Source organism: Equus quagga, chromosome 3, assembly GCF_021613505.1.
Source record: "Equus quagga isolate Etosha38 chromosome 3, UCLA_HA_Equagga_1.0, whole genome shotgun sequence".
Classification (NCBI taxonomy): domain Eukaryota; kingdom Metazoa; phylum Chordata; class Mammalia; order Perissodactyla; family Equidae; genus Equus; species Equus quagga.
In genome coordinates, this window is record NC_060269.1 from 39,790,430 (window position 1) to 39,816,328 (window position 25,899).

At 46.1% G+C, this 25,899-nt stretch overlaps 1 protein-coding gene across 1 annotated transcript in view; it reads right to left on the minus strand.

Annotated features, from left to right (window-relative positions):
- Positions 1 to 20,356, minus strand: part of TMEM154 (transmembrane protein 154) — a 41,784-nt gene extending 21,428 nt beyond the window's left edge. The window contains exons 1-3 of the mRNA XM_046656691.1: positions 20,182 to 20,356; positions 276 to 533; positions 147 to 185 (exon numbers count right to left, since the gene is read on the minus strand). Coding sequence (XP_046512647.1) covers positions 147 to 185; positions 276 to 533; positions 20,182 to 20,251 — 367 coding nt within the window. The 5' untranslated portion in view covers positions 20,252 to 20,356. The remainder of the gene's footprint in view (positions 1 to 146; positions 186 to 275; positions 534 to 20,181) is intronic.
- Between the last annotated feature and the right edge of the window lie 5,543 nt (positions 20,357 to 25,899).

Here is a 25,899-nt window from a genome sequence, read left to right on the forward strand (position 1 = left end):
AGCAATTTGGCCTTTTTAAACTCTAGAAAATTTCCTTGAAATACGTCATTCATCGTTTACTATTTTGTATAGCTTAACTTTAAAACCTCCCGGTTCCTTCTCCTGCCCCATGCCCCACGCCAGGCAGGTGTTAGGAAAATACTCACATGTCTGTAAAGCGCTCTGAGATCCTTGGCTAGAAGGCTCTGTGTAGAAGCAAAAAGTATTTTGTTTTATTGATCGTTCATTAACACATGGAACAATTGTCTCGAAACGGGGACACACAAAATATTTACCTTGTTTAGTTCTTTTTCTTTTATAGCACGTTACGAGGAATATCACCGATAAAAATAGGACGGCCAATAATATCAACGGAATCAACACCATTAATATAAACTCTAACTGATTTACACCCTCATCAGTGTGGGTAGAACTCGTATTTGTAATTAACGTTTCTGTGGTCACTGCAGCAAATGTACTTAGAATAGTAGCCTCTTCATCTGTTCTTTCCAATTCCAGGGGCATATCTGCGGACTGTGCTGATCCTTCGACATCTGTGGGGAAACACAAAATTGAGATGGCCAGGGAGACAAAGCTAGGATGTTATGTTTTCAATGATTTTTAAATTTATCCTGCGTACATCCAGGGATAAACTTGATCCACTGTGTTTGGTCTTCCAGTTCCATGTGACACAAAGTATTGATTTAACATAAATGGAGCTCAAGCTGGGAGTATATTGAACGTGGGATCAGAGGCCGGAGATAAACCTCCCACAAATGCAAGCACTTTGGCCTCGATCAGCTGTTTCAGTGATGCTTAAGCAAAGGGCATTGAGAAGCTTTGTCGTGTCAAGTGTGATATTCCAGGACTCCTCCTGTAGGGTGTCATGATATTTTAATAACATTTCTGAGTAAATAGAAATTCACATTTACTGAAAGTTAAGTACTTGCCATATAATACTTTTAGATATAAAGCAATGCATTCTGTCCTAATTTTTTTTTTAAGGTATGCTTTTTTGGTGAGGAAGATTGGCCCTGAGCTAACATCTGTTGTTAATCTTCCTCTCTTTTTTTCCTCCACAAAGCCCCAGTACACAGTTGAATACTCTAGTTGTAGGTCATTCTAGTTCCTCTATGTGGGATGCCACCTCAGCATGGCTTGATAAGCTGTGTGTAGGTCCACGCCCAGGATCCAAACCTGCGAACCCCGACCCCCCGAAGCAGAGCACGAAAACTTAACCACTTGGCCATGGGACCGGCCCCCTTTTTGTGTGTGTGTGTCCTAATTTTTGATAAAAGTTTACCTATGGATGGAGAAGACTTCTTTAAAATTGGGGTGACTGCTTAGGTTTCAGCGTCAGGTCTCGCGTTCTGCAGAGAACTGAGTCTGCCTCTGCGATGATCTGACGGAAATCCTCCTGGATTCTACATAAGAGTATTCACGTGTATCTCATTTTTAAAGTGAAATTCTCCAGGGGGAAGTTTCCTGAGACGCTAGGGAACCTGCACCGATATTAAAATTTATTTAATCCAAATGCATCTTCAGGACTTTCCCTATTAGTAAACCGCAGGCAAGTTTATTCTGTTCGAATGTCAGATTGTGTTGGAAAATCATCCTGCGGCTCATGGCAGGACAGGAAAGGACTAGTAGCTTGATGATTATTTGAAAATTCTTTCCTCGTCTGGCTATGCAGTGGTCACGGTGAAGGGCTGGGGGCTCTGTCCTATCACGGTATAACCTGCCTACCATACAGGCGGGGCCCATCGAGGAAAAGAGCATAGAGATTAGGCTACGGGAAACTTATCTAGTGAGTGAATTTATGTGAAAGTTCTTTCTAAGGAGAAAGGTCCGATGCAAACAGAGAAGTTGACGCTTTAAACCGTGCCCTGTTACTATAGGTTAGGTCACCGCTCCAAAGAATGACCCAACTGGCCACTGAGAGCCAATTCAGTAACTTATCTATCTGCATGACTCTAGGACAATGGATTCCTCTGATTTGATTTATAAAAATCTTCATTTGAGCACAGTCTAATTATTTGGGTTATATAAGACAAACATTTCACTTTCCCCCAAGACCAAGAATCCACTTGACAACCATGTCAGTAAATGCCACCCAAAACCATCAGAATCAATTACAAATGGCAGTGTGTAACTAACTGGTGTCCCTCACACTTATGTACCAAGAGCAGGATTAAAAAAATATCTGCCTTCCTGGTTAAGTGACTTTGTCTTATATTTACGTCTTTTGAAATAAGGCAAGTCAATAATGTATTCACTCATATGTTGAAAGCTTCAATGTGCGATGTGTCACCCTGGATCAGGAAAAGATATTTGTCCACGAGGACAATCTCAGTAAAGTCATCCTGCTTTCAGAACTATTGGGACCACACAGCATTGTTCACTGGTAACCCAGCCAGTGAAGACTGGACGGTTGTAGGGCGAGGGCATGGGGTGGGGGATGGGGATGGCACACATGTGTGGTCGGAGGTAGTGACCCTATTCCTTGAGGTCAGCGCTTATGGACCTTCCTCAAATACCCAGACCACCCTTATATTTCTTTTTCTTTTCTTTTTTTTGAGGAAGATTAGCCCTGAGCTAACTGTTGCCAATCCTCCTCTTTTTTCTGAGGAAGGCTGGCCCTGAGCTAACATCCATGCCCATCTTCCTCTACTTTATTTGTGGGATGCCTGCCACAGCATGGCTTGCCAAGCAGTGCCATGTCCAAACCCGGGATCCGAACCGGCAAACCCTGGGCTGCCGAAGCGTAATGTGCAAACTTAACCGCTGCACCACCGGGCCGGGCCCCGGCCTTGTATTTCTTTTGCTTACTTCTGCTACTGCAGTAGCTGCTGGTACTATTTCAAGCTAACCTTTACAGAAAATTCACTAAGACTCAGGTTCTGCGTTCTGCCTTTTACCCGGATTATCTCATTTTGTCCTCACCATTTCTTCAGACAGAAACCGGGGCAAAGAGGTTACACAACTTGCCCACGGTCATGAGCTATCGGGGAGGAGTGAGGATTCGAACCTAGGAGGGCCGATGGCAGAACCTGAGCTTTGAACCTCATCTGGTATTTTCCTTCCAATCAGGCAGGAGTGTAATGATAACAAATCTCAAAGTGGTGAACAAGAGAGGGGACTTCACGTTCTCACCCCTCAGCCTGTAAGGAGGTGGCTTCCCGGCACAAAGAGGAAGGGAGGGGAACGGTGCTCAGAAACCTGGCTTTGCAGGGGCTCCTGCTAAGCTGTCAGCCCAGATGCACTGTGGGCAAAGCTGCCCAGAACGACAGCATCTCGTCAGCACTTCTCCAAGCAAGGCAAACCCAGCTCCCAGTAGAACACTTAGGGCCTGAGTTACCACTTGACCCGTGGCCCCAGAAGAAGAGAAGATAGGAAAGGAAATAAGCTAGCAAGAATAATGAGGGCATTTTGACAATCGAGAGTGAAAGAGAAATGGAAAGAAGCACACCAGATGGGCCCGAGTTGTGTACATTTATTTTTCAGCATGAGAGACAATGCTGGTCACAGGTGGCCCTTAGTGGCATTTCGGAGGAAAAGGGACTGGGGAAGTTCTCTCCACAGTATCCCCCTCACATACTCCCTAATATATGTTTTCCAGGTTAAGCATCATTTACTCTCTCCGATTCTCCAGTGACTATTTAAATAATTGAGAACCAAGTGTTCTCTCTCTGTGTGTTTTATTTTTCTTTACCCTGCAAGCCTTCACCTCCACGCACTCTTATGACAACCTTCCTCACAGCCCTGCCTGCCCCGACCAACTCCATAATAACCTCAAAATAATCAGTAACCGTTACTGGCATTTATCAAATGCTTAGCGTGTGCCAGGTGCTAGGATAAACACACACCATCTAATCCAACCTTCACAACAACTCTACTGTTCGCGACTTAGAGATGAAGAAACTGAGTCTCAAATGTCTCACCCTGGGGTATAACTCTGTTATTTTTGTTGTATGTTCTACTGATATGTAGGGTTTAGAAGCCGCATTCCCTTGAGCATAGGTGCCAAATGACAGCAAGGGGTCTAGTGATAGCTCTGTCAACTTACTAGTTGTGGGAATTTGGACATTATTTACCCCTTAATGGTTTAATGTTTTAATCTGTACAACTAAAATGTGGTCCCCAAGCTGCCGTGTATTTCCACGTCTCTGTGTTGATTCTAAAGCATTTATCTTGTTTTTAAATACAATTTTTGAATAAGGACCATACACATGGGACTAAGCTCAGGAAGGAAACTTCACCACCACCCTTTTCCCCAGTGACTTGGTTTCCTTCCCCAGAGGTAACCACAGTTTCTGCTGCTTTCCAGAGAAATCTATGCATATACAAATATAAGTATCATTTCCTGTTTTCTTCTATTAACACAAATGGTAGCAAAATTTATATACTGTTTGGCCCTTTGCTTTTTTCACTTAAAATTTGATCTTGAAGATTATTCCATGTCTGCGTACAGAGAACTCTCTTTTCCTCCCATTATTTGGACGTATTATAACCTATTCCTACTGAAGGAGATTTAAGTCACTTCTTTTGTACTTCCCAATGATGTTGCAACAAACACCCCTCGGCATCCTTCAGTGTGCACATGGGCACATGTATGCTGCAGCACATCTCAAGAGTGGGGAGAGCAGGGGAGAGAGTGTTGGGAGCAGAGGAAGGGGATTAGCACCAAGCCGCTCCTGGTGGTCTGCCCGCACAACCTTTCCAAGACAACTCCAGCCCAGTCCTCACACAGTGAGCATCAGCAGAAACTAAATCAGGGAAGGACTGGGCATGTAAGGGGTCTGTGATGGTACAGGGGGGACGCTGAAAACATTGGGGATCAGCCCCATGAGTTTGTGCCAGGAGCATCGAGTGTCATCAAAGGGGAGCAGGAAAACCAGGGTGGGCCATAGAATCAAATCGGTAACCAGGAGGGGCTCACCAAGGGGACATAGGTGAGAGTTAGGAAGAAAACCAGAGGCAGACAAAAAACCAAGGTGGAAACCAGAGAGGAGCCAGAGGTCACGAACAGGGATAGGAGAGGAAACAGCAGACAGCGGCTAGGGGACTTTCCGCCCAGCATTACAGCAGTTCCTCCCGTGGCCTCTGGGCTAACAGCAATTCTTAACCCGATTGCGCAGCCTCAGACACCCCTGTGGGTCCAGCCTTCTCTAAGAAACACTTGCTAAGGGCCATAATAGTCAACAGTCATTGCCTGCAGGCGCCGGGCTCTGCTTCTTGGATAAAGTGACATTATACAAACTTAAGGGTCCAGCACCACTGGAGAGGCGCCCAGAAGTCTCAGGAAGTGAATCTGGAGCGTGTACCCTGCAGAATGTGCAGGGCCATTTCTTGTGTTGCCTGTGGACTTCGTGGGCATCTCCTTGACATTGTGGAAGGAAGGGTTTGGATTCAGAAGAGTAGAGCTTGAGCCTGGGAGCTGCCCTCTGTAGTCGTGGGGGCTGGCACCAGCCCCTCTGTTCTCCAGCCCTCCCTTTCCTAGTTGCCAAGAGAGGAGGCCATCAGCTCTGCCTATCCCATAGGGTTCCCATGAAGAGCAAAGGAAACCCTAATCGTGAAAATGCTGTCTGAAGTGCCGAACACACACCAGGTGCTGGGAGATGTGCTCTTCTCCGCCCATTCTCTTCCCCCATCTCTACACGTATCTGTTTCTCTGCTCTTCCCCAGGAGACTCATCTGCCTGCTATAACGTGTTCATTTTATTGTTGTATCTTCTTATCTGGATTTGGACATATTTTAGGGTAAAAGGGGGTGAGCCTGGGTAAAACTGGAGATGCTGCAGAAGATAAAGAGGATCAAGCATGAGAGTCAAAAGAGGGAGGCATCAGCCAGCAAAAGTCCGGAAGAGAAGGAAGAACGAGGACAGCACGTTACGAGCAGAAGGGCCAGGTGAGGGTGGGCCTGGTTGGCTTTGTACCCTGCGTGTGACCCGCCTGTGGAATCACTGGCGTGAGGGCTCAGGGCAGCAGGCCAGCAGCAGCTCTCTCATCCTTTCGAGAGGGCCAGTCAAGGTTATCTCAAGTGACCCCAACGCAAACTCTCCTAGAATTCTCCCTTTCTCTCTCTCTGCTCAGACAGCGGAGTATTAGGAAGCAGTATGGGAGTGGTCACGTGAGTGATGAGACTAAGCTAAATATTGCACTTACTTTTAATCCTAAAATCCTAAAATTACTGAACAATAAACCACACATGGGCAGAGTCACTTACAAACGATTTTTGATAATATCCATGCAAACGCATCTGGGATGCAGATTTCCCACATCTGGTGAGGTCTCTGGGGGGACCCTTGTAAGGGGGAAAACAGGGCAATGCTTGAGGGGAGCCTGGCTGCCCCCCGGCAGGGCGGCCACGTTCCCCTTGATCACTGCTCCAAGCATCATCGCTGGTGGAATGTCTCTGCTGCTCGGTGAAGCAAACTAGCGAACTTCTCTTTTTTTGAAAGTGGAAGAAATGTGCAACCAAGCTCTAGCTTTTAAAGTTTAAAAACAAAAAGTATCCTATACCAACTGAACGATTGCCACACTGATATTACAACGTAAACGAAAGCAATGATGAGAGGATGTTATTAAACTCAGGGTAGCATGAGTGTGTTGGACCTCAATCAGACGCCTCATTCTTTCATTTGTTATGTAGGCTCCATGCACAAATTATTTAAGCGATTTTATGGTTCAGAGAGTGAAATGAAAGAAAACACAAGTCAGACGTCAGGCGTTCAAATCTGCCCTGCTCTGTGGAGTAACTGGAGTACGTGAATTTCAGGATGCTCAAGAAACCACACCCAAGAAATCTGCCGACTTTTTCTCCCCCTGTATCTCCGTATACAGCAAAGAACCAGAGGAGTGTTGGAAGGAAGAGATTCAACCAAACCAAGAGGCCCCCAGTGGTTCTCAGCCTCGGCAGCACATCAGAATCACCTGGGAGATTTTAATACTCCTGGTGGCCAGACCACACGCCAAACCATTCGATCAAAATATCCGGGGGTGAACCCAGCCCTTAGTATTTTTTACAGTTCCCCAGGTGACTCCAGTGTGCAGCCAAGGTTGAGACCGCTGCTCCAGACTCTACCCACTTCTGGCCTTCCCCTGGGCCACCCCGCATCTCTCTCCCCTCTTGTTCTCTATGCTCCTTCTTGGCAAATTGGTGAAAAGTCAGAGATCCAAGAGTTGGATGCCAAAGGCTTGCCCAACAGCTGCCAACTCTGTCACTGGACCACAATAGCTTAAAAGTCATCCCTGAAGACTCGAGCACCTGAGAGACTCTGGCCAGGATATTTGAGAGGGAACTCTGACAATCATGCCTTCTCGAATAAGTCTGAATAAGAGAGATGTGTGTTGCAGTTTAAAACCTGCATCTCCAGCAAAGGTCACTGTTCACAGAACAGCTTAGAAGTTTAAATCAGTGGTCCTCAAATCTTAGCCTGCATCAGAATTCGCCTGGAGGGCTCCTTAAACACAGACTGCTGGACACTGCTCCTATTTCTGACTTAGTAGGTCCGGGATGGGGCCAAGAATTTTCATTTCTTTTCTTTCCTCTTTTTTTTTTTCCTTGGTGAGGAAGATTGGCCCTGAGCTAACATCTGTTGCCAATCTTCCTCTTTTTGCTTGAGGAAGATTGTTGCTGAGCTGACATCTGTGCCAATCTTCCTTTGTTTTGTATGTGGGATACAGCCACAGCATGGCTTGATGAGCAGTCTGTGTGTCTGCACCTGGGATCAGAACCAGCGTACCCCAGGCTGCTGAAGCAGAGCACACAAACTTAACCACTACACCACCAGGCCAGCCCCAGAATTTTCATTTCTAACAAAATATTGAGGCTGCTGGTCTGGGGGCCATAATTTCAGAACCATTGGTTTAAGTTGCCCAAACAATCTCATTTAGTTGTACTTAATTATTAGTCACACATGTTATTGTTCTCAACATTTACTGTGCACCAGCATCTCCTGGTGATTTTTTTTTTAAAGGTATGCTTTTTTTTGGTGAGGAAGATTGGCCCTGAGCTAACATCTATTGCCAATCTTCCTCTTCTTTTTTTTTTTATCCCCAAAGTCCCGGTACATAGTTGTATATCCCAGTTGTAAATCCTTCTAGTTCTTCTATGTGGGATGTTGACACTACACGGCTTGATGAGCGGTGTGTAGGTCTGCACCCAGGATCCAAACCCATGAACCCCAGGTTGCTGAAGCAGAGTGCACAAATTTAACCACCACACCACTGGGCTAGTCTCACTTTCCTAGTGATTTTCAAGTTCTGCTCAGATCAATTACTTGAAGATATCTGAGGCTGCAGCCTGGGCAATGGTATGTTTTAAAAGCTCCCCAGGGGCCAGCCCAGTGGCGCAGCAGCTAAGTTCCCATGTTCCCCTCCGGCGGCCCAGGGTTTGCCGGTTCGGATCCCGGGTGCAGACATGGCACTGCTTGGCAAGTAAAGTAGAGGAAGATGGGCACAGATGTTAGCTCAGGGCCAGTCTTCCTCAGCAAAAAGAGGAGGATTGGCAGCAGATGTTAGCCAGGGCTAATCTTCCTCAACAAACAAACAAACAAAACCACAAAAAATAAAAGCTCCCCAAATGATTCCAGAAAGTATATATGCTGGGTTGAGAATTACTGAGTTAAATCATAAGTCGGTTGAGTTTATTTTAGTGTGCTGTTGTTCACGAAGACAGTCCTTACTAGCTTTAAGGCAACTGGAGAACCCTGCACAGAAAGAAGGCTCTGGGAGCAAAACCAGTAGGCACATGCACGCATCACATAGTCTATCTCTTCAGCTCTGATTTTTTTTAAAGATCAATTTTCAGCATCTGTGGGATCTGTGATGTGGCCAGGGACAAAACTGGAACAAAATGGGAACAAATGACCTTACCAGACTCCTCAGGCCCCCGCCTGGCTTTGGGAGGGTGACCGTGTTTGATGCAGGGAGAGCTAACACCAAGCAGATGAATGTCACTCCTTGGTGTTGGGCCACCATGCTGCACGGACCGCAGATGGAGCATGACGCGCTCTGCCCGTTCTCTAGTCTACTTGGTTTCAAAACAGTACTTATTGTTTATATCTGAAATCCTTTCATTTGAGCACTTGTTTCTTGTCTGTCTCTCCCACTGTTTTGTACCAAATCCATCTCTAGCACCTGCAACGCTGTCTGCTGTGCAGCAGCCGGTGCACAAAGCGTTGCCTAGGAGATGGGAAATAGGCAGGTCAGTGTGAGGTGAAATGTTGTACACCTCTTACCTTTAGTCAAGAGTCTGATCTCCTCCCCCTGTATCACCCCCCCCCCCCCCACCGCCTTCCAGGAACACACAGCGTGTTCTTAGTGGTTTCTCTCAAAAGCTACCTGAGTTTTAAAGAAAACGCTGGGGAATGAGAGGAATTGTTTAACGTGAAGTTATGAATCCCTAATGATGAAACTTCACGTATCTAGTGGGTTTTTTGTTGTTTTTTTCGGCCAGGGCATTCGTGGTGTTTCACATGGTCTCCCACAGGCGAAGGCCAGGGGGGAGCAGGACCAGGCAAGTGGAGGGAGCCTTGTTTACATTGTAAGCTCTGTCTACTATGTATTTGACAATTTTTATTAAGTGAAAATATTCACTTAGGATGTTTTTCCTGACATATTCACTTGAAGAAGGTCTGCTCAGAGTAAACAGCGGGTTGAACAGAGGCAAGGTGAAGGCGCTGAAGGTCAATGGCAGACTTTCAGAGCGGAGGGCGCTTTAGGCGAAGCAGTGCCCAGGTTTTGTACACCTTTCTCTTCAGCCATCAGCCAACTAAAGGTGACACTGCCGGACACGGAAAGAATGTTAAGAAATGTTTCTTTGGGGGACGGGTCGTCTGGTAAAACGGTTTGATGCAGGTCTGCTCGGGGAATTTACTGGCAAAGGCTGGTTGTATTTTTACCTCGTTGCCTTGAGAAGCACACCTGTGGCTGCAATTTATTATCAGATTAAAACCTGCCCCACAGCGGGGCCTACAATGCTCTGATGTCTTTTTTGTTTTAATCTTTTTATTTTGATGCCTTTTTTAGAGAAAGCTTGCTCATAGTTCATCAGACTTGCCCAGACCCTAAGGCTGTGTCAGGTTTGAAGTTACTCACCTGGGGAAGCTGCATTTTTCCCCATCTGACTACCTTTTCGTGCTCTGGAATCCTATTCTGGCCCAGAGTACTTGACAGTTTAAAGGAATGTGTGTATTTTTATGGGACAGAATATATGTACACTTTTAACATTTAAAAATTCTTTCTACAATCAGTGGGATAAGAGGACACAAAAGTACCTTAAAAAAAGGATTATTAAATGATAGTTATTACCATTATTAACATAATTAAAAGGATTATTAAATGAATTATCATTATCATATTAGCCATTAATTATTAAGTTATCATTATAATAGTTATTATGAACTTTCCTATTTTTATTGTATTTCTATATCTTTTTTAAATAGCCAATTTCAAAATGATAATTTAAAAATGTTACTTGAGGGGCTGGCCCAGTGGCATAGTGGTTAGGTTTGTGCTCTCCACTTTGGCAGCCTGGGGTTCACAGGTTTGGATCTGGGTGCAGGCCTACACACTGCTCATCAAGCCATGCTGTGGCGGCGTCCCACATACAAAATAGAGGAAGATGGGCACAGATGTTAGCTCAAGGACTATCTTGGTCAGCAAAAAGAGGAAGATTGGCAACAGATGTTAGCTCAGGGCCAATCTTCCTTACCACAAAAAGAAAAAAAAAAGTAACTTGAAAACAAGTGTTCCTTGCCATGCCCTTGCCCTCTCCCTAGACTGCCTGCCTTGTCAGCCTCCCTCTGAAGAGAGAACAGAGACACGCTGCCTGCTGGATAAACCAGGTGTGCTCAGTGGTAGACAGATGTTTGTGATAAATTAGAGACCAAGAAAGCAGAGAAAGCAGATGTGGGCTTCTCAGTGGCTAATGTACCTTCACCATGAGCAGCAGGAGGGACGGGAAAGTTCCACATCGCCAGCCCATGGGGAGGAGGGAGCAGAAGTTTGTTTATTGTCTGAGGTTTTCTTCCAAGAGGCTCAAGAAGGAAGCAAGTTCCTGAGGTCTTTGAAGTGGTGTCTGAGGGGAGCAAAATGGTGGCTGGATTTTCCAGGGTCAGCAAAGCCCTTGAGAGGTTTCCCAGGCTGGCTAATTTCTGATCCTATTGTGCCTTGAAAGAGAGTTAATCCTGCCCTTCCATCCTAGACGGTCTAACAGGCCCCACGTCCTCGGAATTTTAGTGCTGCTGCTCGAGCTACTGACATGCTATGCTCACTCTTTCTGGGTTTGTTAATGTAATCCTATGATTTTTTTCTCATTTAGTTTTTTTTTTTTAAGATGGCACCTGAGCTAACATCTGTTGCCAATCATTTTCTTCTTCTTCTTCTCCCCAAAGCCCCCCAGTACATAGTTGTATACTCTAGTTGTAGGTCCTTCTAGTTGTGGCATGTGGGATGCTGCCTCAGCATGGCCTGATGAGTGGTGCCATGTCCGCGCCCAGGATCCAAACAGGTGAAACCTTGGGCCGCCAAAGCAGAACACACGAACTTAACCACTTGGCCATGGGGCCGGCCCCTTTTTTTCTTTTTTTGAGGAAGATTAACCCCAAGCTAACATCTGCTGCCAATCCTCCTCTTTTTGCTGAGGAAGACTGGCCCTGAGCTCACATCCGTGCCCATCTTCCTCTACTTTATATGTGGGACGCCTGCCACAGCATGGCTTGCCAAGGAGTGCCATGTCTGCGCCTGGGATCCAAACCCGCGAACGCTGGGCTGCCGAAGTGGAGTGCACCAACTTAACCACTGCGCCACCAGATTGGCCCTTTTCATTTAGTTTTTAATACAACAAATTAATAGATTCTCTGAAGTTGATCCACTCTTGGGTCCCTGGTTTTTTCTACTTAATCATTGGTTGTTTTTTCCAGCAATGATTTCTTTACTTGCCATTTGCATGATTGATCTAGGACTAGCCTGAATATTCTTCTGATATTTGATAGCTGGCTACATAGTCAATACGCCTGAGGCCTTAGTGATGAACCAATATAGGGATGTTCTTTGCTTGACAAAAGATAATCATAATCATAAATAGAGTCACTAGATAAAATATAGTACACCCTGTTAAATTTGAATATCAGATAAACAACGAATAATTTTTTAGTATAAATATATCCCATGCAATATTTGTGTGTCCTATACTTATATTCAGTTGCATGGGATGTACTTATACTAAAAAAAGTTTTGGTTATTTGGAATTTATATTTAACTGGGTGTCCTATATTTTTATTTGCTTCATCTGGCAATCTTAATCATAAACAAATAAATAAACAAGCATAATTTTTAGAAAGGAACAAATAAAATTTTAAATTAGTAAACAGGATTGTCAGGGGGGAGAAAGAACATATCAGCAAATTCTGATAACCACTGGACTTCTATTTCTGAAAACTTCGATGGGGTGAGAAGCAGGAAATAATAAAGATGGCTCCAATTCTTATAAAACAAAGAACTATAGAAAAAAATTCAAATTTCAAGAAGAAACTAGATTAATTGGTTTTGTTTTAAGGAAGAGAAACCGAAACACCACCCAGCAGACCAGGTGAGAGCTAACAAGAGTCTAAACCAGCAGGGAGCCGAGAATGAGTTCTGTCTGGGACACGCTGAGGTCAAGGCCCCTGTGACAAATCCAAGGAGAACTGATGATGAGCATGTGGATCTCGAGTCGGGCAGGTAGGCCGGCTGGAGGTGGCTGACTGGGAATCATTGGCTGAGGAGTGAGATGAAAGCCACACAAGTGGATGTCATGGCCCAGGAATGATGTAAGGAGTGAAAAGAAAAGGTACATATTAATATGAGATGAGAAGGTGGAAGAGGAAGATTCATAACCAAAAACTGGAAAGGACCAATCAGAGTCATAGGAGAAGAAAATAGCATCATAAGACCCAAGGAAGAGGAGAGTTCCAATAACTGACTAATCATGTTAAGTGTTACAGAGAAAAATGTAAAATAAGGACAGAAAAGGGTCCTTTGGGTTTAGCTATTAGGAGGCACCAGTGACCCAGTGATAGCCTTCTGTATGCTGTGCTTGACGCCGTAGCCAGATCGCGGTGGGTTGAGGAATGAATGGAAAGGGAGAAAATGAAGAAGTGTTGACTCTCTTTCAAAGAGATGGAGAGTTATGGAAAAGAAAGATGGAAAAAAGCTGGAGGCAGACTCCGGAGAGCTGGAACGGAACTCACAGGCTCTCTCATTATTTTTCATTATGAATGTATACCTACCGAAAAGAATAGAGGATAATGTAACAAATAACAGGGTACCCACCACTAATTGTCCTACATTTTCCCATGCTGACTAGAGCAGGCATTGGCAATCTCTTTCTTAAAGGGCCAGAGGGTAAGTATTTTAGATCTTGTGGGCCAAGAGGCAAAATATAGGCTATTATATAAGTTCTTATATAAGCATTAAAATATAACCATTTAAAAATGTAAAAACTGTTCTCAGCTCAAGAGTTGGAAAAAACAGGAAGCTGGCTGAGTTCGGCTCATGGGTCTTAGCTTGCTGACCCTTGGATTCCATGTCTTTTCTGAAAGAAACGACATGATAGACACGGTTGAAGCCCTCCTTACACCTCTCCTTGATCTCTGCTCTCTCTGCCTCCCCAAAAGTAACTGCTCTCCTAACTTAGCACGGATCATCCCGCACTTCTCAATACGCCTATGGCCCTAATCAATATCAGCAGAATTTGAAGTGTCTTAAAAACTTTAGCTAATGTAATTATTCTGTGCATAATAATCTTCAGCTGGCTTTTTTGGTCAACATCACATTTGAGACTGATTCATCTTGATACATTTGGCTCTAGTTCATTAATCTTACCTGTTCTATGATATCTTATACTATGCCTACACCAAGTTTCAGGTGTTTTTCTTCTGCTAATGGACATTTAGGTTGTTTGTATTTTTTCCATTTTGGCAAACAATGCTACAATCAACACTCTTGGCCACGATACGTGGCTGCACGTTTGTGAGTGATCTGGGGTGTACACCTAGGAGTAAATTGTTGGGGTTGGAGGGTATGAACGTCTTCATTTGACTAAATATTTCCAAATGGTTCTTCAGAATGGTTGTCTGGAAAAATTCCCTTTTCTAGTAATCTGGTATAGTTGGTAACCTCTAAAATTCTCCCAATATGCAACATCTAGAAATACTGGATGACATATAAGAAGTAATTTTTTAAATGTATAAAGAAATCTCAAGAGGGGCTGGCCCCGTGGCTGAGTGGTTAAGTTTGCGCACTCCGCTGCAGGCGGCCCAGTGTTTCGTTAGTTCGAATCCTGGGCGCGGACATGGCACTGCTCATCAAACCACGCTGAGGCAGCATCCCACATACCACAACTAGAAGGACCCACAACGAAGAATATACAACTATGTACCGGGGGGCTTTGGGGAGAAAAAGGAAAAAAAAATTAAATCTTAAAAAAAAAAAAGAAATCTCAAGGAAACAAGGAAATCCCTAGGGCCGAAAATATGAAAAAAAAAAAAAAAGATTGTAGAGGAAATTCAAATTCAGAACTGTATATTCCTATGGGGATTCCCGAGAACAAAGCTTTGGACCTTTAGGAATGTACGAGGCTGTATAATGCTTTCAGGGGCTCCCGTCCATCTATTGGGTCAAAAGTTAAAGCTAAAATACAAGGCCATGGAGAGAGAGAGAGACAGACAGAGACAGAGAGAGAGAGAGAGAGAGGGAGAAAGAAAAGCAGTTGCAACGTCTTTGGCAAAGTTCAAAGTCAAAGTCAGGTGCACTAACCCCAGCTGATCTCACTATCATCCTGACAGCCGGCCCCTGGCCCCTCCTCCGATTCTGAATTTTGTTTTGTCTACTTCTTTCTCCTTGGCAATCACTTTGGTCTCCTTGGTTACCTGCTTCTGTTTACCACCTTGGCCCCACTGCTGACTCTGGGTTGCTGGCTTGCACCTTTAAGGAGGTTTCGGCACGTCTTCATTCAACTCTTGGAGGCTGACCCCTGAGGCGGCCCCTTCCCCATCCCAAGGCTGGGGGGGGGGGGGGTGGGGTCCAAGCACCAGTTCTCCTCAAGCCGGCACATCCCTGTCTGAGTCTCTTCCAAACGCTATTTTGTGGCGATGGCACTGAGGGTGTATTGGGAAAGTATTTACAGTAGCTTGATGATGGGATCAGAAAATTTGGGGTTCTGTTAAACAGGGTGAGCCAGCCTCTGTGTGCCAGATTCTGCCCTCAGTGCCCCCAGGATTTCCCTCATGAACAGGAGCCCACAGATGCAATGAGCAACAGGATAAGATCTACATAAACTTCAGATTAAAGGTATCAAATAGACAGTAATACGTTTAAAATAAAGAAGTAAAAGAAGAAAGAACACAAGAAAAAAAATAAAACCAAGACACTATATAAACATACAAAAGGATTTTCCAGAAATGAAAAAAATATTTTCTAGAAATGAAAAATGTGACAACGGAAAGGAAAAGCCCAACAGATGGGCTCTGCAGCAGGATAGACGAGACGATTGCATTAACCTGCCATCCCCCCAGCGGCACCCAGTTCCGGTTTCTCCACGTCTTTGCCAACATTTGAGGGTGGTGCAAACCAGACACAGGTAGGCAAATTGCGGGTTGCATTGTTTCTTTACAGAATTGAGCTGATCCCAGCCAAGCCCCTGCCCTCTTCTGGTTTCCTGGGTCAGCCTTTCAGACAAAGAGGGACTTAAGCCTCAGTAAGTCCCTCTCGGCTTGTTTTTTTGGTGTTTGGTCCTGGGGTCAGTTCTCAGCAGAGCTCTCCCACAGCGACTCTGCCTGACAGAAGGCTGCACCGTCTCTCCCTGGTTCCCACACCCTCAAGCCTCTTGCTGAGCGACTTCAACGTTCTGTTTTTCCTGCTTCTGGTATTAATTATGCTAATCCTCAGATTCTCTGTTGCTCACTCTGCACCTTTCAGCAGCTCCCCTCCCCCCCACTTCCCACTCTGCAGGCTGAAGTTTAACCCAATTCTCACCATTCATTTTCCTGTCAGCCAGTCTCTGACCCAACCAACCAAACACAGCTCTTTTATTAACACATGGTAACCTTAGAGCCTGGCCAAGACCTTACGTGTTACATCTACAGTTGAGAAGGCACCAGAGCTATATTGTTCCAAACCTGAAAGTAGACATACAGCCCAGCAGAGCCCGAAAACCCAGAAGTAATAGAGCGTATGCTTAGAGCACGAAATCCTGAGGCTGAAACTTACTTAGATCTACTACTTAGCTGTGTGACCTTGGGCAAGTCACTCAACCTCTCTGTGCCTCAGTTTTATCATATTTAAAACAGGGGTAGTAGTACCCACTGTATAAGGTTGTTATGAGAATTAAATGAGTTAGCATACGTAAAGTGTTTAGAACAATGCCTGGCATATAATGAGCACTGTATATGTTTGCCATCATCATTATTACTAGTTGAAATTGAGACTTTCCCGGGAAATAGCAGATGGCAGTCACATTCATTGAAACAAGAACAGTGTCAGAAAGTGCAACTTCTCTGATGCACCTCCTATTTTCTTCTATTATTTCTCTCCTTTGCAAGATTCATCCAATAATTATTTGGTTCTTACTCTTCTGAAACAGCCCAGCAAACCTCTCACACCTCCTGGCAAACCCAACATTTGACGACTCTGGCCACCAAAACTGTTACAGCCTCCTTGTTTCTGCCTCATGCCCTTTAGCTCTCCTTTCTACAAACCATCCTGCCTGTGGCAGCTAATAAATCTCATGCTTTTGGGATCTGGGAGGTTGCTTTCAGCTTTCTGATAGTGTTAAGCTGACGTTGGCAGGGCACCGGCTGAAGAACCAGGTGGAGACGCCTCCCTTCCCTCCAGGGGCAGAATGTCGCCTTGACTCTGACCTTCTTAGCATCCCACACAGCCACGATACTCAGGCCCCGAGTCTTCTGTAACTATGCTCATCTGTTTGGTCAAAATCCCAGAAAAGCTGTTTTCTCATTTCTCTCTTGGTGATGTCTAAGTGGTTGCTTTCACTTGGGATAGTAATCAATTCTGCGTCAGGCTCTCTATCTACACAAAGAGAAAAGATGCTGACTCAGAGGTAAAGCTGCTGGTCCAGGCAACTGCAGGGTTAGACAATGCAGCCCATTTGTGGTTAATAAATGCTTGATTTGCGATATATCCCGGAATATGCCTGCAGGGGAGAGAGTTGGGCTGCTCAGTCGGTTAGATTCTTCTACCAAACGTCTCCAAGATATTTTCTTTTTTTTGAGGAAGATTAGCCTTGAGCTAACATCTGCTGCCAATCCTCCTCTTTTTGCTGAGGAAGACGGGCCCTGAGCTAACATCCGTGCCCATCTTCCTCCACTTTATACGTGGGACACCTGCCACAGCACGGCTTGCCAAGCGGTGCCATGTCTGCACCCAGGATCTGAACTGGCGAACCCTGGGCTGCTGAAGCAGAGCATGCAAACTTAACTGCTGCGCCACCAGGCCGGCCCCTCCAACATATTTTTTGAAGAATTCAAGGAAATACAAGTGTGACACCTATAAACTAACTCACATTTTGAAGTCCTAGGCACCATTAGCTCAAAAGGATATACATTAATTCATTAAAAAATATACATTTGGGGGGCTGGCCTGGTTGCACAGCGGTTAAGTTCACACATTCCACTTTGGTGGCCCAGGGTTTGCCTGTTTGGATCCTGGGTGTGGACCTATGCACCGCTTATCAAACCATGCTGGGGCAGGCATCCCACATATAAAGTAGAGGAAGATGGGCATAGATGTTAGCTCAGGGCCAGTCTTCCTCTGCAAAAAGAGGAGGATTGGCGGCAGATGTTAGCTCAGGGATAATCTTCCTAAAAAAAAAAAAAAAAGATTAATACATTTGGTCTTTAGAACAGACTTTCTATTGACTACTCTCTAAAAAGCTTTGATTATATGGCTTTTTGTAATGGGCAGTTTTGCATTTTCAGACATGGGGAATCCAGGCAGGGCCCAGGAAGTGGGTTGGGTTACCTCCATAATCCTGCACTCTACTGAAACGCAGCTTTCTGTCGTTGACTTAAACGCGGCATTTCGTCTTTGACCGCTCCTGACATTCTAACTCTACCTGTTGTCAGAAGTTCATCAGTTTTTAGTGATCAGCTTCTTATCCATTCTAGGATGATTTTAGTATTTATGAGCAGTTATTGAGTTTTTTGCTAACCTTTTACAGGGCTTTGGAAAGTCCAAGAGGAACTGAAGACGACTTTCCCTGGAGGTGATCACAGCCTGGTCAGAGATTTAGACATAGGCACAATTATGGTTCGAAGTGATGAGCTGTGTTCTCAGAAATTTAGGTCTCTAGGGGCAGAACAGGGGGTAAGTGCAGGCACCACGAAAGGGGGAGTAAGAGGAAACATCAAGGAGGAAGTATTGCTCGATCTGAGTCTTTTACAGTCGTACAGGAGTTCACTAAGTAGAAAAAAGAGAACTTATTCACTTCACAGAGGCCCGGAGCACATGCTCCATTCAGTGCGACTAGAGGGGGCCGTGGCTGGGGAGTGGGAAGGTGCATGGATGGAGGAGCCACTGGAAGGGAGATAGAAGTGAGAGACTAAGGGGCCTAAATGAGGAGCATCTGAACGAAGGTCTCTAAGTGGAGAGTCACATGATCAGACACGGGCATCAGAAAGACAACTCTTACCGAGTCTCTTCAGATTTTCCTTTTGCATCATCTAACTGCAGACACTGGATTCAATCATTTTTCAGAAGCTCAAGCAAATACTCAGGCAAGGTTAAATATTACCCTCAGGGGCGTGTTTGAGGCACCTGCGGTAGTGTTGCGAAAGCTAAGAGAGGTGGCAGGGGGATGGTTAGGCTCCGCTGCCTCTGGCGCCAAGGGATGCCCTTTGGGGAAAGGAGTCAGGTACAGAGGTCTTGGCAGGGAGTGTGGTCGGTCCCCTGGAGTCCAAGTCAGAAGAGCGGGGACACTCAGACATCTCACCTTCCTCTGCCTCTGTTTCGTCACCTGTCTCCCTCGTAAGGCTCGAGCTGCATCACTTTAAAGCTCCCTTCCAGCTCCAAAACTTTGTGCACAAAACAACACTTTGTCCCCCAAACTCATTTTGAACACTAACCTCAATTTTAACCGAACTAGTTGGAATGGTTCACCCATCACTTTCCATTTTCCACCTCAGATGCTGGAGAGACCATGTGGAGAGCATCCAGGGAAAGAGAATTTTGTGGGTGGGGGTGGTTGGGTGCTGACTGCTAATCTCCAGGAAGTTGCCACATCTGTTAGGTCAGAGCCGTATGCCCCCCATCCTATTTAAAGAACTGTGGCTTGAGAACTTTCCTTTTGCTAACACGGCCCTATACTAGAAGCAGAGAGTATCCATGGCCAGCAAGTTTATTCACCAAAGGGCAAGTCAACAAAATGTAAGAGGCAATTGAGGCTGATTGTGCTTGTTGAAGCCATGGTCAAGGGTATAAACCGCTTACTGCTCTTAGCTCAAAATAATGAGATCTAATATTTCTTCTTTTCCAATACCTTTCATTTGCTACAGTCACATTACTTCTTTCAACAAAGCTTCATTAGTAACAATCAATGAAAAGAAACTGTTCTCTAAAGTAAGGAGATCAAAGAAAAGCAGAGGAAAGATCTCTCTTGCTAAGTTAGAGTGGATGCCTCGTAACTTCTTAGATAATTTCCTGTTTACAATTTCCTTTTTAACTTACAGTTTTTCTTTAGTATACTTTCCAGTAGTAAATTTCCACACCCCAGTTTTTCCAAGAGTTTTTGGAACCGGGCAGACTTCTCAGCCCATATTATTAAAAGCAAATTCATTATTGCTCTGTTTCAGCTGATTGAAACGTTCTTTCACATGAACTGCCAAAGAGTTTACGGTTTTCTTAATATGCCATTAAAGTTTGTAAATTACAGGGACCCACGTATCTTAGAAGACAAAGATTGCAGGAAGGTTAAATTAAGGGAGCGCGCTGGAGCGCCGGCAGCCAACTGCAGGGAAAGCCACGTCCACCCTCCTGCCCCACCCTCCCCCAAAAAGACAGCTCTAATTTTCTCCACTACTTTCGTAGAAAGGATTAGATTTTTCTGGGTGTTCCCCTCCCCGGCAGAGTTCTGTAGCCTCGGGCACCAACCAAGCCTTCATTCTCCTCCTTTCCTGGAGTGGAAAGCCTGGAGGGAGCTTACCCTGAGCCGGGCGGGTGGGAAGGAGCGCGATCGCCAGGGCAAGGACCAGGGCGGCGCGAGGAGCCTTCATGTCAGCGGGCCTGGGCGCTCGCTGCTCCGGCGTGATGCTGCGCCGGCTTTCAGCCTCCCTGAAACGTGAACATTTCCTGTTTCCTGCTTGTTTGGGTCGGTGCTAACTTGAAGGAGAGGTGTTTGCCTGTTTTTTAGGAAGTGATGTAATTCGGCAGGAGCCTGTCAGACCAGCAAGGATTGCAAAAGAGAAGTTGCTCTTCAAGCACTGATTCAGTTAGCACGCCTCGCCAGTTCTCTCCAGCCCCGGCCCTAGCACTGGCCTCCAGCTTTTGAAATTGTCGATGTGGAAACAGTATCCGTTGCTCAGAGATCATTCGGGATCTGCAACTGGGGGTCCCGGACCACAGGCATTCTCAATTTGCGATTTCACTCCACCCCCAGGTGAGTCTCTGGGGCTGCCTGGAGTCTAGAGCAGTCCTATTCAGTAGAACTTTCTGAGATGATGGAAATGTTCTACGTTTGTGCTGTGCAATACGGTAGCCATTGGCCACATATGCTGTTGAGCACTTGAAATGAGGCTAGTGCAAACTGAATTTTTATTTATTTAATTTATTTTGAGGAAGATTAGCCCTGAGCTAACTGCTGCCAATCCTCCTCTTTTTGCTGAGGAAGACTGGCCCTGAGCTAACATCCGTGCCCATCTTCCTCTACTTTATATGTGGGACACCTACCACAGCATGGCGTGCCAAGCGGTGTCCTGTCCGCACCCGGGATCCGAACCGGCGAACCCAGGGCCACCGAGAAGCGGAACGTGCAAACTCAAAACCGCTGCGTCACTGGGCCAGCCCTTGGTTTTTATTTCTATTAATTCAGATTTAAATAACGCCACGTGGCTAGTAGCTGCTGTGTTGCACAGTGCAGGCCCAGACAGCAGGGACACCTGCACCATAGGAAAGTGGCCAGGCAACTTCCTTCCAGCCAGGTGCATCCTCCCGGCTGGGTCCTGAATGCCCCCTCACTTCAAGGCTCAGAGGGAGGTAAAGGGTAATGCTACACCCTGCCTGAAAGTGTGCTCCACTTCCTCAGAGAAAAAAAGATTTTTATTGTTTGTTTCTGTTTTATTTCTTTTATTTTTTCTTTATGAAGACTTTTCTTTTCAGAGCAGTTTTACATTGACAACAAAATTAAGAGGAAGGTACAGAGATTTCCTTTGTACCCTCTGCCCCACACACACATGCCCAGCCTTCCCCATTATCAACACCCACCACATTTGTTACAGTTGAGGAACCTACATTGACACATCATAATCACCCAAAGTTCATAGTTTACATTAGGGCTCACTCTTGGTTTTGCACATTCTCTGGGTTTGGACACACGCATAATGACACAAATCCAGCATGACAGTATCGTACAGAACAGTTTCACTGCCCTAAAAATCATCTGTGCTCACCTATTCGTCCCTCGCCAGACCTCAAGCCCTGACAACCACTGATCTTTTTATTGTCTCCATAGGACTGCCTTTTCCAGAATGTCATAGAATTGGAATCATACAGTGTGCAGCCTTTTCAGACTGGTTTCTTTCACTTAGTAATATGCATTTAAGGTTCCTCCACGTCTTTTCATGGCTAATAGCTCATTTCTTTTTAGTGCTCAACAATACTCCGTTGTCTGGATGTACCACAGTTTATTCATTTACCTAAAGAAAGACATCTTGTCTGCTTCCAAATGTTGGCAATTATAAATAAAGATGCTGTAAACATTCATGTGAAAGTATTTGTGTGGACAGAAGTCTTCAACTCCTTTGGGAAACTACCAAAGGGTTTGGTAGATTGTTTGATGGTAAGAGAGAAAGATCTTTTAAATAAAGGGCCCATTTCCAAAGCAGAATATGCTCTGGGGTGGGGGTGGGGAATCTGCATTTCACTTTCTTCCATCTCTCGTGACAAATAGATTCCTCAGAGGTTGCTAACAGCAAGCAAAATAGGCCTGAGATGCATTAGAATGGGGTGGAAATCCTACTCAATTGAAACAATGCAGGAAGAAGGTATCTGTTTAGACCAGATGTAGGAGAGATTAGAGTGTGTTGGGTATTTGTGTTTTGGTTGAAGTCCTGCCCTTGGTTTAGGTTTAGGGCCTAGGCCCTACAGAATGCAGTTTTGTAACTGTGTTTGTGATGGTGTCAAGATGGACCAGCAGATAGGGAGAGGCATCGGATACCCATCTCATCTCCAACCCCTTGCCTGCTGGTCACCATGAGTCACCACGAGTCACCACCTTCCGGAAGGTTTCATCTTCAGTGGTCTGGTTGGCATACACACACGAGGTGACTGGAATTCCTCAGCCCCTGACATAGCCATTAATTTTTTGTTTAGTGCCTTGCTGCTTTTGAATGTCATTAGTCACCATTTCTCTCAGTTCTCATCCACAAGAAATAGGTTGGTGATTCATGTAATGATCAGTTTGTTAATGGATTTAAATATGCACTTTAATGTTGTTAACTGGCAATCAAGTCAACTCCTGGTATAATATGCTTTTGCACCTTAGGCGACAATATAGAATATACAGCGGAAGAAAATAGACGAGTTCAAAACTGGATGATAGATTTGAAAACCATAGGGAAAGAGCTATTAATGGAACTCTCACTGAGCACGTCAACAGCCCACTGGCTCGGAGACCCTCCGGCTCTGAGACTGGTTGGCAGTTATGCCCGTACTAGTACACATTTCTCCAGCTGCGACACATGCATGCAAGGGAGAAGGCCCATGGCTTGGAAATTCCCTTCACCTTGCCATTTATGCCCTATTGTGACTGTTGTTGGATTTCAGGCTAGAGGCACGTGTTTGGCAAGGGCAAGGTGTCAATCTTGGTTTCTTCGATTTTAACACCGCACCTTGCTGGAAGTTTGCCGAGTAGGGATCTATAGCTGGACCACAGACTGGCTTATCCTACAGTCCTCGCTGGAGCCCAGCCGTGTGGCCAGACCATTCCTCACCCTTTCCACAGCTGTGCCGGGCCTTGCTTCTGAGCAGCGTCAGAGTGATGTGCAAAATAAACCTCGGCTGCAGAGAAATCCTGCACAACCGTGTAATTTTCTTTTGACCCCTGAGCTCTCTGAGACCCTTAGCATGATTAAGCTGATCTTAAGGGAAAGAAAATTACCATCATTGATCAGAAAATTGTAGCACCTCGGTGATCTTGTTGCTGCCATTAAAATCACAGAGACGCTGTGTGCTAGGTAAAGGGCTATTTACCTCTGTTTGTTCTAATTTTACCAACCATTAATTTGGCAAGTGGCTGCCTGGCCTCAGATTAAATCCTGATACACTCCTAGCAGGAAGTCGGGGCCCCAGTCACAACCACGAGGCACCAGGGGAAGCCTGCAGAGCGAATGGCAGGCACACAGGCAGGGGTGATGGCAGCTTGGTGCCTGCCACTGGCTTTCCGCAGTGAAAGGAGGAAGGGAGGGGATGGAGTATGGAGCCTAGGGAATGCCCTGAGGCCTCGTCATGCTCAGGAGGGCAGGAGGAGAAGCCGGTTACTGGTTCTGCAGGCTCTATTACTTTACACAAGTGCGGCTTTTACAGCCAACTCTCTGTGTGACAGAAGTGAGTCTCATCCAGTTCCTCCTCCCTTCCCCCCCCCCCCCCCCCCCCCCCTCCCCCCCCCCCCCTTCAGCCCTGATAGAGGAGAGACTTTTCCAGAGGCAATGAGATCTTAAAGCCAGTGCAGGCTCCCCCTCGGCATTGCCCTTGAGCCCCCGACTGTGCCATTCCCACTGTGCAGGGACAGGCACACGCACTCAGACACACTCACACATGTACACACACTCAGGCACACTGGAGAAATACATGAAGAGGAACCAAATGAGAACAAGCAAAGGCTGTTTATGCGAGCTTGCCGTAAGGAGGAGACAGCTGCCGCCATCACTCGCGTTTTGGCAGAGAGGGAAAGCTCTGCAGCGGAAAAAGGGGAGGCTCAGGTGTGCCCTGACGGGAGGGGTTGGCATGGGGAGCTGGAGGAGAGTTCTGGTTATCGTTCTAGGATTGCTCAGGGGTGCAAATTTGCTTCTCCTAAATAGGAAGCAGTGGGGGGTGGGGGGCAGTGGGGGAGCAGGGCCCATTGTTACGAGGATTCTTGTTCAGCTTCCTGGACCAGTTGCTAGAGATCAAGTCTGACTTCCTAGAAGTTTGATTGACAGCAGGCTGGCTTCCTGGGTTGTCTGCTGCGGATCATGGGTCAGAGTTCTGTTTTTATGTATATATGGTCTGGCCATTGTCCTTTTATATATTCAGTCTCTCAACACACACCTACATACTCACAAGTACACACATGCTCACACACAAACTCACGCTGGCACTCCTGCGCACGCTTTCTGTGGCTTCTTTCTCCGTCTAAATGCTAGCTGGTGGTAGCTGATGGCTCTGGAGGGTTTGCTTAGCAAGGGGACCGACCCTCAGGCATGGGAATGGCAACATCAGGTGGGGCCTGGAAGTCACTCTGAAGCCGGTTAAGAGGGTACAGGGAGGAGGTTAAGGTCCCAGAGTCTGAAGGAGTGCCCAAGAGATAAGTGGGCAGGGCAGGGGCGGGGCAGAAGAATTAAACAGGACCCCAGAGTGTGCAGAGAAGCCGCCGCCAGGAGACAGGCTGACAGCATTTCTGCGTCTTAGTCGGCCCGGGCTGCCATACGAAATACCATAGACAGGGTGGCTTAACAACAGACGTATATGTTCTCACAGTTCTGGAGGCTGGAGATCAGGGTGCCAGCGTGGTCGATTTCTGGTGGGAGCCCTCTTCATGGTTTTGGAAGACCTCCCTCTTGCTGTGTCCTCACATGGCACTGAGAGAGAGAGAGAGGGAGCACGCTGTCTGGTGTCTCCTCTTTCAAGGGCACTAGTTTCATCATGAGAGCCTCACCCTGATGACCCCATCTAACTGTAATCACCTCCCAAAGGCCCCATCTCCAAATGCCATCCTGTTGCAAGTTAGGGCTTCAGCATCTGAATTTGGGGTCACATACTGTATATTTCCCTTGAAGCTGGGAGCCTACACACCCAGGCTCCTCCTGACCAGCCCATCGTCACTTGTCAGTCCCTCAGTGGCCTCTGTCCCTGCATCCTGGCTGCCAACCTTGGTCACACACTTTTCAGCTGGTCACTCAGGGAGGCTGCGGCGGGGTTTGGAGAATCCTCGGGGCCTCCACCACAGACCTCCACCTGGGCCTTTTCCGTGACAGTCTCCAGGGCCTAGGCAGATGGCCTGTTCACTAAAAATGAAACTGAGAAGGACTGTGTGTAGGAGCAGAAGTGACAACTGGTGTGGGGGCAAGGTGCAGAGCTCTGGTCCTGAGGGCCCTTTGGGGAGCACCTGAGGAGAAGAGGCAGGTCCTCAGAGTCGGCTGTCCTCCTCTAACTGACCAGAGTCTTCCTCAGGGGGGGGGCTGCTCTGTCTTGTTCTCCAGTCCATCCCCAGGATATAGGACTGTGCTTAATATTGTTTTGAGTGAACAAATGAATGAATAAAACTTCCTTTTATGGCAGTATTTTTTAAGTGGGCTGGAGGAGGATCACCTACGTCAGACTGATTTGGGGAGCTTGTTAGATTCAGAGCCCCAGACCTCACCCCAAAACAATTGAGTCAGAATCTCTGGAGCTGAGGTCCAGAACTCTGCATTTTTAAGGATGTTTGGGGGGATTTTTATACACAATA